This window comes from Harpia harpyja, chromosome 3 (genome assembly GCF_026419915.1).
Source record: "Harpia harpyja isolate bHarHar1 chromosome 3, bHarHar1 primary haplotype, whole genome shotgun sequence".
NCBI classification, from domain to species: Eukaryota; Metazoa; Chordata; class Aves; order Accipitriformes; family Accipitridae; genus Harpia; species Harpia harpyja.
Window position 1 is genome coordinate 59,957,215 of NC_068942.1, and position 21,366 is coordinate 59,978,580.

At 40.0% G+C, this 21,366-nt stretch overlaps 1 protein-coding gene across 1 annotated transcript in view; it reads left to right on the forward strand.

The window, feature by feature from the left end:
* Positions 1-21,366, forward strand: part of TSHR (thyroid stimulating hormone receptor) — a 78,579-nt gene that overhangs the window by 25,449 nt on the left and 31,764 nt on the right. The window contains exons 2-3 of the mRNA XM_052782920.1: positions 3,889-3,960; positions 10,270-10,344. Of these exons, the coding sequence (XP_052638880.1) occupies positions 3,889-3,960; positions 10,270-10,344 (147 nt within the window). The remainder of the gene's footprint in view (positions 1-3,888; positions 3,961-10,269; positions 10,345-21,366) is intronic.

The window sequence follows — 21,366 nt, forward strand, 5'->3', positions numbered from 1 at the left end:
CGACTCATTTAGCAAAAATGTGATTTGTATGCTTTTGTATCTTTGCAAATATTGATAGAATGTTTGTAATGAAAAGTACCTCAGACTTTGGCTTCTTCTTTTTGAAAGATTTTATGGAATAAAGACTGAAGATTTTTTTCTCTATTTATTGAGGCTTCTAATCTGAATGAGAAAATAAAGGTAAAAATAAGCGGTAGTTCTCAGGTTAGCACAGGAGCAATTTTTTCATTAAATGGTATTGAACATTCTCATGTGTGTTGTCTTTGCCTTAATATAGAAAGGAAAATAAGTGAGCCTATTAAATATGTAAGTGCTTATAGTTACAGTTTTTCTCACTTAGAAAACTAATGCATTTTTTCTCAGCAAAGTTTTTTCCTTTATTCTGAAAAAGCTTACTTTCTTCATGAACATACTGTGGCTGTCTGGATACTGGACTCACTTGCTAAATTTCAAATTGAAACATGCAGGTTTAAAGAAAGTTTCTAATGCATGTAAGACAGGAAGAATCATAGTCCATTAATATAATGAATTCTCAATTATTCGTCATATGTTCATACTGTATGTTGTGGTTGGCAGGCTGGAAGTCCTGACCTGTCTTGCCTCTCTTGTTTCTGGCTTTGGGCTTTAAATTCCCAAACTTGCTGCTTTCCCAGCCTGAAGAGCGTATTAACACAGTTGGTAAGCTTGTGATCTTTATATGCAGTTAGACTCAGCTAAACTGAAGTTAGTCTATTTAAATTACTCTCATTTTTGATCCACCATAGACTGTTCTGGTTGAGAATTTTTCTCAGCCTGTCTTCTTCCCACTCCATAGAATTACTACTGTCCATCCCACAGCCTTCTACACACCACTGGTGCCTGGTGGTCCCCAACCAATAATTATCCACAGACTCACACTTGGCAAACAGGGACTCAAGCAGTGATATTTTCTGCAAAGTTTTAAATTGCTTTAGGAGGTGGCTTAAAATTAGCAGTAATGTATCAGCCCACGGGTTTTTAAAACTCGGAGAGAACTGGAGCTTTGCAGGTGGTTGTGTGCAAACGCTGGCTTAAAAGGTTGGCCCTGGCCCCAGACCTGTTGCATTGACTCCACATTATGATGGTCTGTGTAATCACTGACTCTTTGAACTCAGTCAGCAATCTGTTAAGACAGCAAGTAGTTGAAGAACGGCAGCTAACAAACACCGATTACTTTGTCAGTATATGCTACTGCTATTATTTAGCACGTTGTTTATGTAGTAGGTGTATTATGTGAACTTGGAGTCTTTTAGTGTTGCTGACAATCTCATACTGTTTCACCTCACAACCAAGTTTTTGTCATGAAATGGGCTGCTGCTTCTCTTCCTCTGCCTAAGATTTCTATTTATACTTTACTGTCTCTATCTTTTTTATAAGTCTGTTTATAAACACATCCTGTAACCCATATGGGGTTTTGTCATATTTGCAGAATGTTGGTATATCTTTAAACTCTAGCAGATAGATAGGAAGAAATATGATACTCCCACTTTCAAACCACATAACTTACCAGCCATTCAGTCAAAATACAGCCTTTAAGGCTACGTTTCTTCATTGTGTCTATTCTTGAGATATTAGGAACCTTGTCTAGAAATTTATAAATGCAGAGTTGTTTCATAATACAGCAACTTTGATATAATTGATTCATAAATATTATCCAGGATTTCCAGGCTTTCCTGATGGGATGTGTAAATTTCAGGTATGTCAATGAAAGATTAATGTGAGGTCACTTAGCCCATGAATGATGGGTCTGACTGTTCATTATCTGACAAAAACAAGAGAGGGATGAATGTCTGACATCAGAGCAGGAGGTCAAGAAGAGACTTAGGATGGTGTTTAAATTCTTGCTTTTCTGGAACATGGAATTATGATAGGTTAAGTACTAGTTTCTGTAATGACTGGTGATGGGAACTATAGTGTGAGTCAGCATTTTGTAGGTGAACAGAGGACCAGAGGGATATAAGAGAGGTTAAAAGTGAGCTTGGATAGTTGGAAGTGGCTTAAACTATCTTTTTCTGGGCTTCTGAGTTCTAACAGGTCTCAGGGAGAAGCCTTAGGAGAAGCTTGCTCCTCCTAATGCAGCCCAAGAAACCAATAGCCTTCTTTGCAGCAACGGCACGTTGCTGGCTGATGTTCAACCTGGCGTCCACCGGGACCCCGGGGTCCTTTTCTGCAAAGCTGCTTTCCAGCCAGTTGACACCCAGCATGTACTGGTGCCTGGGGTTTTTCCTCCACAGGTGCAGGTCTTTCCACTTTCTCCTTGTTGAACTGCGTGAAGTTCCTGTTGGCCCATTTCTCCAGCCTGTCAACGTCCCTCATTCACCCTGTTCTACTTTAGGACTTGTTAAAATCTGTTTGAAACCAGAACTTCCTCAGTCATCACTGTCAGCCTCCTAAGAGAGGTGTTGAAACACAACAGCAAGATCAGCAGGCTGTGCTGGACTAAGCAGCTGGTTTTTACAAATATTTTGTCTAGGACTGTGATAATAGAAGGAAGCAGTAGTATGAAGTGGAGGAGGGAGAAGGATGGGAGAGCACTGGTATGGGTGTCAGGGTGCTATGGGTGCAGGGGAATAGGCAAGTATACCTCTGGACCAACTGACATTCCCCTGGTTGGGGGCTCGGTGGGAGCTGGGTGGATTGAGGTCAAGAGAAACATCAACCCACTGTTGGAAAAATAGAAGTCTTTAGGTTCTCCTTGCTCATTCTTGTAACAAGTATATGGAGTAAGGGAGGTATACTTGGGAAGCAGACAGAGCCTTCCCCTGGGATGATAGGAGTGTACATTCTCTTAATTTATATTTTTACTCAAGATGGAAGTTTTAAGAATTTCTACACATATTTGTATTTCTTGTTTGCAAGTTCCAGAAGCTTGATAACTCTTAAGATGATAATAATGTCTGTGTAAATCAAATATAATTATTATAATCAGATACTTCATATTATGAAACAGAAAACAGCATTAGGAAATCATCCTAATTTTTTTAGTTCTTTTCTACTGAACTGTTCTTAAATAGCAGCTATGGGAAAAGTTTATCATTTGTTCTTGATTATTCTTCAGGCTATTGATTGACTATAAATTATATAAGTCTATTCCCAGATGCACTGGAAAACCAAAGATTACCTCATCCAGCAATGATAAGTTGTAACTGTAAGTTTAACAGACATTATAGGCTAATTTTCCAAAGCATTTCCTCTGTTTTTGGAGGAGTCAGTCTGCTAGAGATTCATTCTGTTAAGAAATAGGCTGTTGATAAGTATCTCCCTGAAATATTGCCTGTTTTTCTGAAACCTCCTGCAGATGGGTAAGATACATGATTCTATTCTCTCCTGAAGTGCATCTTTAACTGGGCTTAAGTTAAAAAATAACAATGTACATGCCATCCCCACATCAGAGGTTTAGGGAGGAAGAATGTTTTATTTATTACAAAGTATATGAAGAATTCTGTGGAGGTAGTATGCAATTGCTCTAATTCAATTTTGGCTGGTATACCTGAATTTCTTGCTCAGAATGAGGGATGGGATATTTTTGTGGAGCCTGAAATGATTAAAAGAATGCTTATACTCTTAATACTTCATTTAATTCAATGGACAAATATGTTTGCAGGTCATGCTCTGGAGTTTTGGACGGTCCATCATTACCACTGAATGCTGAGTTCCTAAAAGAGATGATGCAGAAGGTTGTAATTTAGACTGAGGGAGCAAACCAAGCCAAATAATGAAAAAGGAATAGAGATGAGGCAAAGATAGAAACATTGAGAAAAGGGAAGATAAGAATAGAAATATTGGAGCAGAGCTGGAGTTGTATAGGACTTTTTAATGTTAAATTGTACTTACCAAAGGATATTAACTGCCAAACTTTTATTTCTATAGGAGGTTTATGGAGACTCATCTAAGAACAATTCCAAGTGACGCTTTTTCCAATCTCCCCAACATCTCTAGGATGTAAGTTCTGTTTTCGATATTATTCTTTTAGGTCTTTTATTAAAAACCACTTTCCTTCTCCAAAATTCTGTCTTTGTATATAAAATCTTGTGAAATGAAAATATTCTTGCACCTTTGCTACCTCACCACTTACATTTTAGAACTGCAGGTAATCATCCCATTGGTTATAACCTGAAATAGCTATGGGAAGGCATACTAGGCATTTTTGGGTAAGAGCACACCTTTACTGAAGTAGATGTGATAAATAAGGCTATAAAACTTTTTTTTTTTTTTTTTGCTGTTCCCAAAATATGAAAAAGGTTTCATTCATAACAAATTAACATATTCTATTGCTGGTCCTGGCTAAAAATTTGTTTCTAGCTCCCAGCATGATTTGTAACTCATTTCATTGGAGACCCTGTGGCATTTCTAGACTAGGGATGGACTTTCACCAAAACATTAGTATTTGTGTGATATGAGAGGGACTTCCATTGTGTCACCTCCTTTGTATGTAAACACATGCATGGATATGATCCGTAAATCACAGCCAGCAGCCTCTACCTATTTGCCTAATGTCAACATTTGTTGCATTGGAAGAGGCTACCCTTGCACTGGACTGCTTATTGATGTCAGCATTCTTGAGACAAAGTTGTCCCACCTTTGTTTCTTCTTCTTGGTGGCTGGCCCATAATCTAACATCCCGTGCGTGGCTATTTCATGCAGGGAGCTTCTCTGCCATCTCCCAATTCACTCCCCAGAATCAGCGAGTCATGTAATTTAGAAGGGACCTCAGGAGGCCTCTAGTCCACCACCTGCTCAAAGTCAGGCCAACTATAAGGTCCAACCAGACTGCTCAGGGCTTTATCCAGTCTGGTGCTCAGCTTTATGTGTGTCGACTGTTAACTAGCTCATTCAGTTAGTTACAGCTCATTCAGCAAGAGGCCCACATTTTTCTTGTTCAGCCTTTTATTACAAATGTAGCAATAGCAGCTCTTCTGTTGTCCTTGACATTCCTTGCAAGTCTCAACTCCAGCTGAGCTTTGGCTGAATGGCTGAGATGGACTACTATTTAAGAATTCATGAAACAGGACTTTGGGGGGACATAGAGGTCTGCCTATTATATTTTATAGTTTCGTCCAGGTGTATTGAAGTAAAGACCTTCTAATATCCTTATAAGTAATTGTTCTTGAATATCTGCAGCCTCATTTACCATCTCAGTTTAATCAGATAGATGGTGTATTGTTTTGGGGGCTTGGGGGGGGGGGGAATGTCCCTCATATGATGTGTAGTATTGTATATAAATCTGATAAACTTTGTTCAAAACAGAGTTTTCTTAAATGTAGGAAGATGCCAACTCTTTTTCAGCTTTCAGTAACACATAATCCATTGCTTAGACGCTTTTCAGATTTTAAAATTCTTAAATTGTAATATATATGAATTTTTAAAAGCACAGATGTTCATCTGAAGAACTCAGTGAACCCTTCTCTAAAGATGCCTAGCTTCCAAAAACTTCCAGTGGCCAAAAGGCTGTTACACCCAATCTTCCTAACCTTCATGGCACCAGAGGTGAGAAAGGGCTATTCACACTGCCTGTCTCTAGATCACTTAGTGACCTTGTAGGCTAAGGACACTTAGCCGCCTAGTCTCTCTCCATGGGCATTATGAGTCAATGCCAATCTTTTGCCTATACTGTTTGGTAGTAACATGGTAACAGATAACCACTCTGTTGCATGCTTTGATCACATTTCAGTTGAAGAGGAAAGTCAAAATTACAAAGACCTTATGGCCTTAAATAAGATGAATAGGTGCTTTTTATACATCTAAAGATAATATGTTGGCATCCATGTCATTTTATTTGGTTTGTGATTTCAAGGCTACCTGGGAAAACAAATGTCACTATCTTCCCCAAATTATTCTTTAAAGAGAGTATCTGAATATGGAGTTTCACCTTTCCCCTACTCCACATTTATGTGTAGGAAAATAGCATAGATACAGTTGAATATAGCAGTAACCCACCTAAAATCATGACCTGATGTGGTAGTGTTACACTGTCTCTCCTGCTGTGCAATGCCTTTGGGATTACCACATTTCTCTTTCTCTTGTTATTTTTAAAAAGCCTATGAAGATTAGACAGCAGTTTAAATTTGGATAGTGTCAATGCCGTTCTGGATTTTTCTTATAGCATTACTACTACTACAAATCATGAACTCCCACTTTCTTGATATAACTTTTGGATTAAGGAACCAGTACCTGTATTTTAACTACAGCTCTTGGGTGTACATCTTGGCCTCTGATTTACTACGTGTCATTGCCTCTCCTAACCCATAACTTCCATCAGCAACGAAAATTACCAGATCATTCTTTGCTTTGTAAACTCATCTAGAAAATGTCCTGAAGTTTCAATAGGGTGATAGAGACTGTCTTTACTGTTCCAAATATAGCACTTCGTTTTGCTATATGGTTTCTACTATATAATTTCCACAAATAAACCTTTTTTTCCTCTGTACTGAATAGAAAATTCAGTTGTCCTCTTTATGAACCTTGTTTAAACAAAAATTTTAGAGCTACTATTTCTCTTAAACGAATGCATATCTATGTACTCTTTATAGCCAGAAGTAGATTGTTTCCCTGTGCTGCTTTGCCACAGGAATGAAACATAAAGCATTTCAATGAAATGCTCAAGTGCAAAGCTAATTCCTGTTAGAAATGCATCAGTGCACTGAAAAAAAAAAGGGTTTGTAAGGTATTCAGATGCAAGAGAAATTTGTGTTTTACATCTGTAAAGTTGCAAATACATTAAATCTTTGTAGAAGGGCTTCATCTGGTATTTCCTACTGACTTAGCACAGTTTGAACATTCACTATTTTCAGGGTCAAGGGTAAGGAACCTTTTTCTTGGGCTCAGGATGGTGCTTTGGGGTCACATTCATGAGTACCTCACAGACACCTGACCTGTAGCTCCCTGAGCAGTTTCCTCCACAGCTTCTCCACGCAAAGTCACATCCCTGCATTGCACAGTGCTCTCTGCCAGCAACCCCATGCAGAGCACATTTCCCTGCTGCACTGTTTTCCTCTGTGCAACACTGTGCCTTTTCACGCCCTGTGCACACTGCTGTCTCACAGCCAGTGCCACCACACGGCTCCCCCCACCTAGCATGCATCTGCACCCCAGTGCTCCCACACCTCCCCTGCTCCCCAGTGTCAGCCCATACAGTACAGCCCCAACTCAGGGCTTCGACTGCCTTAGCTGCTCCTGGTTGTCCTCTCGTGAAGTACCCCACACATCACCAAGCTGCCCTCCATCAGCAGCAGAGGAGAACAGGGGCAGCCGGTGGGCAGCAACACAGGGGATGCTGAGGCTGGAAAAAAGTGAAGAAAAGTAGAGAGAGAGGGAGAAGGAAGAAAACAAGGGCAGGGAGGGGCCCTTGTGGCTACTACCACATGCCAAACTGCTTTAAATCCTGTGTTCTCAGGCTCTTTCTGAATAGGAAATGGTGATTAAAGTGTTATCCACAAACAGACTTTCTCTGAAGCTGTGCATTTGGTGTTTAAGCTATGACTGTATTTGTGATGGGTGTTGAAGGCATTTTGAAATCCTGCAAATTAAACACAGCTGGTAGGGAGAGGAGGTGCTGAATTGTAACATGCCTTCAGAATGGGAATTTAAACACACTTTCCTTCTTCTGATGCAACTCCTTCCAGTTCCGATTGCTACGATTTTTGTATCTTACATTTAATGTGTTCTATTAGGAGTTTATTAGCCAGAGTCCAAAGGTTTTTAGAGGCACTCTGAACACTTGGAAGTAAGTGTTTATGCACCATTAATACATGTTTCTGTTTGATATACCTATCTCAGGGGAGATTTTGAAAGTGTTTGTGTGGTTTTCGGATGTTTATCTAGCTGACACTAAAGCAAATAAACCTACTGATTGCCCTGTCATCAATGATGATGTGGTTTAATTAATGCACACAAATACATCTGCTTATGAAGCAGAAGAGTGGAGGTCAACACACAAAGAAAATAAGCCGTTTCCTTCCCACTTTTGTCCCACAGCTGAAAGATACAAAACTGTAACTCAACCAGCTCCAAGCCAGGCAGTATAGTAAAAATGTGACATGCGGTGTGGTGGGAAGGGACGTGGTGGCTGTAGGGGTGAGGGAGGGGAGGAGGAATCCCCGTTGCCGCTCTTCTGCCTCTTCTCATATGTGAGAGAAAAGCACTTGCGTGCCTGATGTAAGGTGACCCATTTTGATCACAGCACGCAAAAAGTACTCTCTAATTCCTAGCCCCAGCATGAGGATGCAATGTTTGTTCATTATCCATTTCTAATTTCATTTTCCGTCAAGCTGATTTATATATAGCTGTTTGCTACATAGAACAACTTTTTTTTTAATGTGTCATTGATATAACCTATCTTTTGGTATGTTAAAATGTAGGCTCTGTTAAAATGGAATAATTAATTTTGTTGTAAGGCTGAAACTCCAATTTCCTGGGCAATAGACATTTGTTGCTTACAGGAAATCAAAATTAAAGCATCTCACATAAACATCTAACTCTGCAATACTTAATCACAGAGGTACAGACTGGAAATACTTTCTTTATTGTATTCCTCTTTTATTATCTTCTTTTTGGAAGAGGCAAATAGCTTTGTAAAAGCAATATTACTGTAGGAAGAGAATCTGTTGGTCATACAATCTCTACTAGTTACTTTTCTGGTATCTTTTCAAACACTGTGGATACATCTCCAAAGTGACCAATAAAAAGTAAATCTCATGTTAGAAGAGTTTAAATTAGTTCAGGTAATATGCTTTTAGCTCCAGTCTGGAGAGGACATAAATTTCCTTGGAACAGTTAGTGGTATTAGTCATCTGCTGGTTGTTAGAGCATGTGCTGGTCACAAAGTATTCTTTCCAATTTTTTAAAACATCTTAAATATTTTTTAATATCCATTGAAAGAAATAAAGATTTGCCTTCTTTAAAATTTCCACAAAAAATAAAAATCTGATCCATAATTGATTGTATTAAAAAGCCCTCCTGAGTTAAATGATCACATTTTAATTTGCCATTTACTATTATTACTCTTAATACTGTCATTGGAAAAAATGGAAAGAACGTTAAAAATCATCTCTGTTTTTTTTTTAAGGAACACAACCCAATTAGAATTGATGTAAAATACCAGTTGGATATTTTTTAAGTTAAGTATGATTCTAGGCCTTGCTCAGGGTATGTGTATTATTACATTAATTACAAAAATATTAAAAACTGAGTCAGTAACTTCAATCAAGAATATCAAAAGATAGTACTTAAATATTTTAATAATTATAATAATAACAGTAAGTATAAAGAATATACAAGGCATTCTGATTATTTCAAAAGATCTATAGATTAGACATATGGTATAAAATATGATTAGAAAAGTAAATAAAAATACAGGAATACATCTTTTAAATGCTATTCCAGCATTAATAATTTTTAAAACTGAGAGATATTTTGAAAGACAGAATCAGATAATTTAACCCAAATAGTAATGTCAGTTACTCTGAAAATCAGCACTAGTTAGATGTATTGCAACTTTATTCACACTTTAAAGCCTTTAACAGTTGTTCCAATATCATCATCCTCCTAATGATGGTGGAGACACTCTGTAGAGCTATTTTCTCATCGTGTTCAGTAGATCACTAGCAGTACAAATGCTACTCAGTCTAAATTCTGTGCAAGTAAATATTTCTTAAGCTTGCTCTCTGGTGTTGCTTCTGAGCCACATTACTCCTTACATCCTTTACGACATTCACTGTATGGCTAGAGTTTCTCTCTAAATTCATGTCAGAGCACATTTTTTTTCCTCAGCAATATCAAAGCATTGATTGCCTTGATGATCTGTTTCTCTCTAGAGGGATTGCGACAGTTGTTGCAGTGATGGCCCAGGGACCATCTTTGTTTCTTTCCTTCCTTTCTAATGCTTCAATACAGAGAAATATGCCAACTTACCTGAGGGCTAGGTCCCCTTAGAAAACTCCAAGGTCATCTTAAGTGGGGAAAAGGGAAGAAATATGATTCTGAAATGTGAAATATATATGTTTGGTTTTGCTGCTTAATAGCACTGGGTTTTTTGATTTAACTGTATTCTGCAGTATAATCTGCATCTAAGGCATCAGTCAAAATCAAAATCCTGTTAAAAGTTCCTCCCTTAGACACTGTCCATGTGTCTGGCGGTGTCATGGCAGTTGGATGAGAAAAAGAATGAGAGGCAAAATAAAGTGGCATGATGGGCACTAGTCATGGCTTGCCAAGGTCTGAGATTTGTTTCTTTTTCTGTTTGCCGGTGTTTAGCTACATCTCCATAGATGAAACACTTCAGAGTCTGGACGCCCATTCCTTCAACAGTTTAAGTAAAGTCACTCATATGTAAGTACTGTAATTAAATAAATGAATACAGTGATAAAATAAATTTGGGGATTTGTGGAAATAATGTACATGTTGTTTGAGTTGTCATTCTTGTCTCCTTTGTAGCTAAATATTCCTTTTCTCATTTCCTTTCTCCGTAATGTGGAGTCAGTCTCTTTTTTGACTTATGCTTTCTTTCCCTACATCTTTTTGGTTCCCTTGCTCTTCTGTATCCTTCCATAGAAGTGTAAGAAAGTGTACTGAAAAATATGTGAGACTATATTATGAGCTTGATGGCAAGTTGAAATAAACTGGCAACTAAGAATTACTTCTGTCAAATTACTGAAGGTAAGTGTAAAACAGTAATATAAGCACCAGAAATAAAATGAGAAGGGCCAAAGCACAGAGCAAAATGGCACTAGCTGGAGACATGAAGAATAATAAGTAATCATTCTGGAAGTGCACTAGTAAAATGAAGACTGTTTATCTGGTTATGAAATAGAATGGGAATGTTATGGATAAAGGCTTCTGGGAAGTGTTTTTATACCTTTTTGTTCTGACCAGTCCTCACCAAATGATGCACTAGTGCAGTTACAGAAGTGGTAGGATACCTGCATGCCAGGAGTTCCTGTCATTCAGCAGTACCCTGTCAAAATGAGAAGGTAACATATTGAACAGAGCTTCATAGGATCCATCCTGCATCTGGTACTCTTCCATGTTTCCATTACTGATTCAAATGAGGGAATGGAAAGTGTGCCAGTGTCGTAAAGCTCGGATGAGTTGCAGTTTGGCATAGTTCAGAGAAGATTTGTGTTTGCAGAGGTTCCATGGGAGAGCACTGTCAGTCATCACAGATCCAGAAAACATTGTCAGAGAGGAAAGACTTTCATGTCCAGAAAGACAACATGCCAGAGGCAGATATATCTTTTAAGGTTGTTGCAAGGGGTGAAAGCTACAACCCATTTTCCACACTGATGTTTGGCAAAGCAAAAGTGATACTAACCTTAAATTAGATTAGGCAAGATTCACGTTAGACTCTAGGAAATGTTTTCATATGGCTGGCATAAGTAGACACCAGAATTGTTTTCCTGGGGAGGTTGTCCCTGTCACTGGAGGCCTTTAAGGCTGTGTAATCAGAAACTCCATAGGTCTATTTAATCTTCACTCGGAGAAAGAGACTGAACTAGATGATCTCTTAACACTGCTCTATTTTCTATAATTTTTTTCCTTTTACTTTACAGAGGTGAAACAGAAAGTTTAATAAAAATAAAGGAGATAATGTCATTACTGTTACTGTAGATAGAGAGCAACTAATGCTGGGAAGTGGAAGTGCCTCCCCTAGGAATACCTGACAGGCAGAGATAGAAGTAGAGTCCAGGATCCCGAGACCTAGTTCAGTCCAATAACATGCTCCTGTAATATTCCTGAAAGAGTTTCACAGGAAGGCTTTGGTGTGATAACAGCACTTATCTTTGGTTATAATGCTATTCCCTCTTCTGTAGATGTTTTTTCCAAGCCTATTGTCTTCATGTTCTCTCTTCGTCTTTCACAGTTGTTGTGTCTTTAGGATTTCTTGTTTAACACAAATGAACATTAATAAAACATTTACTGGCAGAACATTTTATAAGCAATGAATAAAGCATGTGGCACTATGCACTACAAATCCTCATGTGGTACTTGTTTTGAGGTTCACTTTATTAGAAGTTAAAGATAAAATGCTCTTGGGCCATCGCATTTCATTGCAGGACATGCAATATGCAGCGTAGTATCTTGTCTGTTTTAAATTATATGGGTATAAAGTCTTCTTGAGGACAGCTTGAGGAAAAAGGAGCTAGCTGGCTAAATAGCTGTTTTCTGTTGTTTCTGTATTAGATTCAAAGTGGAGAATGGACTAGAAAAATCTCCCTCAGGATCTCAATTCATAACACAAAACTGATCTCCTTCAAAGGGCAGTGTAATGTAAGCCTTTGAACTCTTCCACAAAATGTGCTCTTTTAAACGTGTGACTAGTTTGAAGGAGTGGTGGATGGAGCTCTGGTGTTGCCGGTGCCTCCCAAGGCACTCATTCCTGTGATGTGCTCTGTAGCACTGCCTAATTTTCATTACTTTCTACTACCTAAAGGGGTGGTGAGGAATACGAGTAGAAGCCTTTTCTCTCGTCCTCTTCCAGTCCCTAACCACCCCCAAAGCACATTTATATTCCTGCCTGGGAGGACAGCCAGTGCCCCTTGCCATAAGCATGCCTCTGTCACGGCGCCGCTGAAGTCAGGCCAGAGTGCACCAGTAAGGTCCAGAATTGCCGCGTTATCACACCCATGCCAGAGCCCAGGCCCAGATGTGCTGTCCATGACTGGGAATCTGCAGGCCTGGGCAGGGGTCAGCAGAGCTCACAGGCACCTACACTCACATCACCTACAGCACAGGCTGCAGGGAGGGCACGGTGGGGAGGAGGTTTCCAAATCTGCTATACAAAGGTTGTGGTAATGTGGGACCCCTTATATTTCTCACAAGGCACTACCAAAAAAGAAACTATATGCAGACATACAAGATACACATTCTTTGTTTCTGCGCAAGAGCCAAAAATACTACCCAGGACAAGACACCAGAACTCTGCTCGCAAAAGCTATAGGCAAATCCCAAACCTTTGCAGATAGCCTGTGAAGAAGGGCTACGTCTACCACTCAAAAATGCTTACCAGGTTTTTAAAATCTGTTTGGAAGTAAGGCACACGTATTATTTAATCAGGGAATATCCAGGCATCTGGCAAATTAGGCAGTGGCACATAACCTGTAAAAGAAAGCAATTTATAAATTTGACCATTTTTCTGAATTGCTTCCATAACTTCTCTGATTTGTTAACACTTATCAGGTTGTTAGGTTTGATTTACTTTCCAAAGAACAAGATTATTCAAGGATAAATGTATATGTTGTGTTATGCATTTGTTTAATGTTCTCCACTTGCATAGTATTTTCAAAGTATTACTGCTAAAGTAATACTGAGTAAAGATTATCATAGGGTATTTTAAAGGAGGTTGAAGTTACTCATAACAGTTTTGAAAAGAAGTCATTTCACAGGTTATTTTTCATAGACTTTTCATAAAGTGCAGTTTTATGTAAATAATCTTTTTACCCTAATTTAAACTTATACACACAGTTTTGTTTTAAAAAGATTTATTTTTAAACATAAGAACTTCTTAGTGTTTGTGGAAGGGAGGAACTAATTGCTTTGGCTTGGGTCAAGTGTCATGTGAATAGGCTTCCTGTGTTCGTCATCATCCCTGTCTGCCAAGCCTGTTAGTGTGCTTCAGCTTTGATCTTCAGCACTCCGTTTTCTTGGTCCTTATTCAGTTCATGTGCCTCTGTCCTGACTTTCTGTTCCTTCTAGACCTCAGCTCTCTTTAAGCATAGGTTGTATTTTTATGAACCTATGCCTGTCAAGTGCTGAGCAACTTCTGCAAACTAAGGATACTGATCACCTGCTGTATTCTAATGGGCCAGATCTCATTTTGGTTGTAATTAATGGCAAAATTCCCACTCCATGAAGATGAAAATCAGGGTCAAGACTTCGGGGGGGGGGTGTCCCCGATTGTGTTAAATTGGTCTCACAATGGTTTCTTGTTCTTTCTTTTTGTCTTTAACTTTTTTAAGTATGTCTGAGAGACAAACTTAACATGTTTACGAATTCAGAACTGTTTCTCCCATACAATTGCATAAGTATTTTTTTTTTCTAGATATAATTGTGAAAGTGTCTGATTAGCACTCAATGTCTCTGTGTAGTTGTCTTACTAGTAGACCTGCAGCTTGGTAGCATTACACTAAATGAAAAGCTTTTGTAATTAGGTCATTGTTTCTCAGGAATACATTCCTGTGGAAGGAACCCCAGAAAAATTTACTCTTTCTTTTCCCCTTCTCTGTCTCTCTGCTCAGTCTCCTCTGATCTCTCCCTACTCCCTTCTCCTCCTCACTCCAAAAGCGCTCTCCTCTTATGCGACCACATAGAATCATAGAATCATTTAGGTTGGAAAAGACCTTCAAGATCATCGAGTCCAACCATCAACCATGCCCACTAAACCATGTTCTAGAGTGCCTTGTCTATGCACTGTTTGAATACCTCCAGGGATGGTGACTCCACCACTTCCCTGGGCAGCCTGTTCCAATGTAAAGAAATTTTTCCTAATATCCAACCTAAACCTCCCCTGCCGCGACTTGAGGCCATTTCCTCTCGTCCTATCACTTGTTACTTGGGAGAAGAGACCAGTACCCACCTCACTACAGCCTCCTTTCAGGTAGTTGTAGAGAGCGATAAGGTCTCCCCTCAGCCTCCTTTTCTCCAGACTAAACAACCCCAGTTCCCTCAGCCGCTCCTCATAAGACTTGTGCTCCAGGCCCCTCACCAACTTGGTTGCCCTTCTCTGGACACGCTCCAGCAACTCCATGTCTTTCCTGTATTGAGGGGCCCAAAACTGAACACAGTATTCGAGGTGCATCCTCACCAGCACCGAGTACAGGGGGGGTGATCACCTCCCTGCTCCTGCTGGCCACACTATTTCCGATACAGGCCAGGATGCTATTGGCCTTCTTGGCCACCTGGGCACACTGCTGGCTCACATTCAGCTGGCTGTCAACCAGCACCCCCAGGTCTTTCTCTGCCAGGCAGCTTTCCAGCCGCTTTTCCCCAAGCCTGTAGCGCTGCATGGGGTTGTTGTGACCCAAGTGCAGGACCCGGCACTTGGCCTTGTTGTACCTCATACAGTTGGCCTTGGCCCATCGATCCAGCCTGTTCAGATCCCTCTGTAGAGCCTTCCTACCCTCGAGCAGATCAACCCTCCCTCCCAGCTTGGTGTCATCCACAAACTTACTGAGGGTGCACTCAATCCCCTTGTCCGGATCATTGATAAAGACATTAAACAGAACTGGCCCCAATACTGAGCCCTGGAGAACACCACTTGTGACCTGCTGCCAATTGGATTTAACTCCGTTCATCACAACCCTCTGGGCTCGTCCATCCAGCCAAATTTTTTACCCAGCAAAGAATACACTTGTCTAAGCCATGAGCCGCCAGCTTCTCAAGGAGTATGCCTTGAGAGACAGTGTCAAAAATGAAAAGACCTCTCAGCATTTGGGAACAGGGCCAGAGGTTGTGGTTCAAGTGGCTTGCCCTCGTATATGTGACGTCATTTGGAGAGCTGGTGGGGGACTGCTCTCCATCTCTGCGGTGAGCTGCAGTGAGCTGGAGCCAAGGGCTGGGGCAGCTCCACCAGCTTGTGGGCCAGGGCTGCACTTCTTTTCTTGGACAGCTCGTGGAGCCAGGTCATGAGATATGGCACTGCAGAAAGGAGAGGTGATTTGATGGAAATATCTAAGAAGCAACTGGAGAGGGAGACTGAAGAGATCTGGGGGGACTGCTGTATACGTGTGGTGAATTTCAGGGCACTGGGACAAGTGCTGTGCAGAAAAATCTTGTTAAAAGCTGCAGTCTGGAGGTAGGGAATAGACTGTTGGGAGCCTGAGCCAGTTTTCTGGTGCTAGCGTTGCAAAGGCTTGATAGGTGCATGCAGATGAAATAACATGGATAGTTTGGCTGTGGGGGGAGAATAAAACATGGAAGTATATATACAAGTGAGAGAATCCAAGGAAGCTATAAGCAAAGTAAGTCTAAGAAGGTAGAGACAGGTCCCAAGTTATTACAAGAGAAAAAAAAAAGGGCTGATTTAAAACATCACAGAACTGCTGACCTGGATGTCCTTAGTCTTCGCAGATATCTCAGCTTAATGTGATTATATTGAGACCCTATGGCCAGATTTGCAATTTCCAAATTCTGGTCTTGAACAAACTCAAGGGTGTGTCAATATTGCAAGGCACGTATGAAAGACATGTCTGGTAAATGAAATCTAGAAGCCACTTAAATATGTAAATGTTTGTGCTTTTTTTAAATGTTACTAAATTTATATAGGACATTAAGTAGCTTATTAACCTTTCTAGAAGTTACCGGCAAACTTATGTCTCATTAATTAATTCATTAGACTAATATTTGAATGGTTATTATTAGTTTCATTTTTAGATTAATTTGGATTTGGAACTAAATATTTATATTTCTGTAAGTGAATATAAGTACATAGTTATTTGTAAGTCTTGACACAGGACTTTATACCATCAAGTAACTTTCTCTGCACATCTGTTCTGATGTGTTAAAATTTTCTAAGTATGTTCTTTGAAAAGCAAAACTGAGTTGCTGTTCATGGACAGTCAGGTGGTGGTTTGATTGTGAACCTAGTACATTTTTAATTACTAGTCTGTGTGCCAGAAATAAAATTTAAAACATTGATTTTCTTTAAAGCACAAATAAGCCAATTCTTAATTGTTTTATGTACTTTTAAAAATAAAGCAGAAGCTGAATAGTTTATAAAGTGACTTTGAATAATTTTGTAAATATTCCACAAATAATTCTGTTATCTTGTGGGTAGGTAGCAGCATCCTTCTTTCTTATGAGCATCTCTAAGTAATTTTAGTTAGGACTGCAAAGTGAAATGTTTGTTCAGGGCGCCTTTTGCCTCTCTGCATCAATGGTCAACAAAGATGTCTATTAACTGTCTGTCTTACTTTTTTTATATATCTTTAAAGCACTTCATTCCCAGAAGGACTCAGAATTGTTACATTGCTGTTGGATACAGAATTTAAGCACTGTATGCTAAGATTAAGCTGTATTTATAGAGTGTGTCAAAGTTCCATTTCAAAAGTCACATAAAATCAGCTCTCATAGACACTTAGATACCTGGGAATTAGCCTACTAGACATTTTTAAGTATACTCTTTGGCTTTATCTGCATTTTAGGCAGCTAAAACTACTAATAGTTTTCCTAGAGCTGCTTTTCAAGGGAAACTTAACTTTCTAAATGAGTGGGTTTCAATCTTTTCAATTCGCCAATTCAGAAAAGTTTACTGATAAAAGTGCAAACCCTCTCTAATGAATCTACTGATAATTAACTTGCTTTTCTTAGTTTTTTGAATCCTTTGGAAGTCATCTTTACACTGCAGCAATCTTCTGATAACAATTTGAAAATTACTATCATATAACAGTTAGGCACCTTTGAGTATATTACTCATGACTGATTAATGTAAAAGAACTTGTGAAATCTAGTTTGTGTATCACTATCCTGTTAGCTGATGAGATCAGAACTATTCAAGTATCTTTCCTCCATATGGGCCTAACTTCATAGGCTTCAATATTGATGGAGCTATAGATATCCTTTAAAACTGATTTTAGGGCGGGATTCCTTCCAGTACTCTGAGATTAATGATGTTTGAATGTGCAAAACAAGGACAGCAGCACAGTTCATGAATAGAACTGAATTTGAAGATCTTTCTCTTTTTCACGCGTATGAAATGAGAGGCCACATATTCAGCCAGTCAAGTGCAAGAGGCACATTTGACTGGACTAGAAGTAGGGAAAATTGTTTTTTTCCTCCTGATTTTTTTCTTAAGCATAGCATTCACTTTGGTCAAATCACCTTTTACCTTTTTATACCTCCCTCATCCTCTTTCTCATCTATTTTGACTAGAGACTTCTAAGCAACTGGCTGTCTGCTGTTGATTTCTGTAGTGCCTACCACAATGGGCCCTTTTCTTCCTTTTGGACTTTAAGAAACCTCTGTAATACAAAGTGTAGGATGAAATGCAAATATAAATACAGTGTACATTAAAGCATACTTCTTTCCTAATGCCAGCATTATCAATTCAAGGAAATCAAACAGCAGGGACATAAACCTTTCCCCAACGTTCAGTTGAATCATATTGATTTCCTCACTCACATTATTTAACCTTTTCTTTGATTACTGTGCCAACTGTCTCATCTGGCAGTTTAAAATCTTTTATTCCCAGATTAATTAGTTTTTCATTTGCCTTTGTTAAACAGCACATGCCCTCTCATGGCCCAGTTACTTAATAAATCAAAATCTGATAGAATCTCATTGCATTATTTTGTGCTTTCAATTTTAGAACCATCTGCAGATTTCCAATTCTTACTTTCAGTACGCTCATCCAAATCATTTACGCAGAATACTATGAATAGCAACAAGCCAAAACCTGATGACTCTATGGTACTCCAATGCATATCCATTTCCAGGCTGAAGATTGATCTGAAGACTGTCTTTCCCTGGAATATGTTTGGTCCACAACAAAGGAATATCTGGCCAGGAAGCTCATGAGTCCAGCATTTTAAATGTAGTCAATGATGGAAAAAACAAGTCAGTTAAAGTTTATGGAGCAAATTCCACTGTTGGAAGTGTGATAGCTACATAACTAATAAAATAATTCGAGAGAAGCAGGAGACTGACACTGAGAAGATTTCTTTTAAATACAGAAACAATACTGTTCAAAGTAGCTAACAGACATGAAGAATATTTGAATACAGCACTGTAATAGCAGTAATATAGCTATTAATTACATCAGTTTAAAATGCAAGTAAAAGGTAAATCACTGTCTCCCTGCAATGTAGGAGGAAACAGAGTAAAAACTGAAGACTGAAAAGGTAGAGCAGAACTGTTTTGTCAGCACAACAGTATATAGAGAGGCTGAAGTCTTGGTACCTGTATCTACATACTGATTTATCTACTGTCTTATGTCTCTTTTCCCACTTTTATTTTTCAGACAACTTGGCTGGGTTGATTTTATCCTGTAAAAATGATTCCAGTGGCAGAGGTATCCTTAAAACCCAACTTCCTGATACTTGTGTTATGTAGGTTACTTGGCACTGTTAGGGCATGGTAAATTAACTACTACTGGTTTCTGCCCATTGAGTCTCTGCCCAGTAGCACCACTTCTTGGACTGACTTAAGACCAGAACATCACCCAGACAACTTGCACCACCATGCCATCTATACCTGTCATCTTCATCGAATTTCTCTATATAAGTAGCAAGAAGTTCTTCCCTCAGCCCACAGCTAGTCTCAGGAGGAAGAGACTGGAACTGTTCTTTCTATATGGTTTCTATATTAAGAAAGGCTAGGAGTTGTTCCAGCAGAGTTATTAGACCAGTGTCCAGAGCTGGTTTAAGGTAAAGAAATAGAAACAAACATGCAAAAATGGCTATCCCCATCTGGAGACAGTAAAGATGTGGTGTGGTTTAAGCCTAGCCAGCAACAAAGCACCACAAGGCTGCTCGCTCACTTCCCCCACCCCGCAGTGGGATGGGGGAGAGAGAATACAATGAAAAAAGCTCAACATAAGGACAGGGAGGGATCACTCACCAATTGTGGTCACAGGCAAAAACCAGACTCGACTTGGGGAAAAAAACCAAAATCAATTTAATTTGCTACCAATCAAATCAAAACAGGATAATAAGAAGTAAAACCAAATCTTAAAACACCTTCTGCCCACCCTTCCCTCTTTCCTGGCCTCAAGTCCACTCCCAATTTCTCCACCTCCTCCCCCTAGCAGCACAGGAAGATGGGGAATGGGTCTGCGGTCAGTTCATCACATGTTGTTCCTGCTGCTCCTTCCTTCTCAGGGGCAGGACTCCTCACACTCTTCCTCTGCTCCAGCGTGGGGTCCCTCCCACGGGAGCCAGTCCTCCATGAACTTCTCCAATGTGAGTCCTTCCCACAGGCTGCAGTTCTTCATGAGCTGCTCTGGAGTGGGTCCCTTCCACGTGCTGCAGTCCTTGAGGCACAGACTGCTCCAGCGTGGGCTTTCCCACAGAGTCACAGCCATCTTCGGGGGCATCCCGCTGCTCCGGCGTGGGCTCCTCCCCGGGCTGCAGGTGGGCATCTGCTCCCCCACTCCCCTCCACAGGCTGGGGGGGGACAGCCTGCTGTCTCACCACGGGCTGCAGGGGCATCCCCTCTTCCGGCGCACCTCCTCCCCTCCTTCTTCACTGACCTCGGTATCTGCAGAGGGGTTCCTCTCACATCCCACTCCCCTCTCCACTGCAGCTTCCCCTTCTTAAATCTGTTCTCCCAGAGGCGCTACCACCGTCACTGATGGGCTCGGCCTGGGCCAGAGGCGGGTCCAGCTTGGAGCCAGGGAAGCTTCTAGCACCTTCTCACAGGAGCCACCCCTGTAGCTCCTCCCCTGCTACCAAAACCCACCACAAAAACCCAGTACAAGAGGCCAGGAAAGGAAAAGTGTGCATGTGATGGGAGCAGGCATGGGTGAGTTTTTTCATAAAAGATGAAAATTTGGTAGGTCTACTGAGTCTAGACAGGGAGTTTTAGCACAGTCTGATTGGTGCAGCCAGACTGCTGACTGTTGTTATGGGTAGAAAAGAAAGCAAGCTGCTGAAAAAAGAGGAATGGGAAAGATGGAGGAAAATCGCATTAAGGGCAGAGACAAACATTTCAGAAAAATGAGGAAGGGTCATGATACTGGGCAGCAGCCCCACCAACACACCTACAGAAAGCACCCAGCATGGCCATAGCCATGATTAGTGTCAGGCTGGTCCTTCAACATGTACAGTCTAAAAAGCCATCTGCAGAGCAAGCTGTCACCTGGGTAGAGTTATTTAAAGACATAACTGTGGACAGAAGATGTAAGGAATGAAGTTTATGTTATATTTTGCTTCAGTATAAAGCAAAGAGACACACTGTCCTGTATACTACTGGACATGGCTATATAGTGAATTGTGTGTCCATTTCAAGTCTCAGAGTGGAGTTAAAGTGACCTGAGCCATCTTTTGGATCCACTGATGAGTTCTGTAAAAGAGACCAGAAAAATAATACAAAATACTGTTAGATTACAAGAAGGAAGTAACCAGGAAAATAGGACATAAAACTATAAGCTAAATAGATGGTTGTAAATTGATAGGATTATTATATATCAATACTGAAAGTTTTGCTTAACTTTTCTTTTTACTCAACTTGGCAGATACAAAACTCTCACCATGGTCACCACAGGCGATTGTTTTGATTTTAGGACCATGCAGACAAAGGATACATAATCAAAACTCAGGTGCTTCTTCCCCCCTTGCTTAAACTAGCCAGTCTCCAGGACCACATCTCTCCAGATGGTAATTCATCATTGTAAGATTGCTCAGAATGCATAGTGGTCTT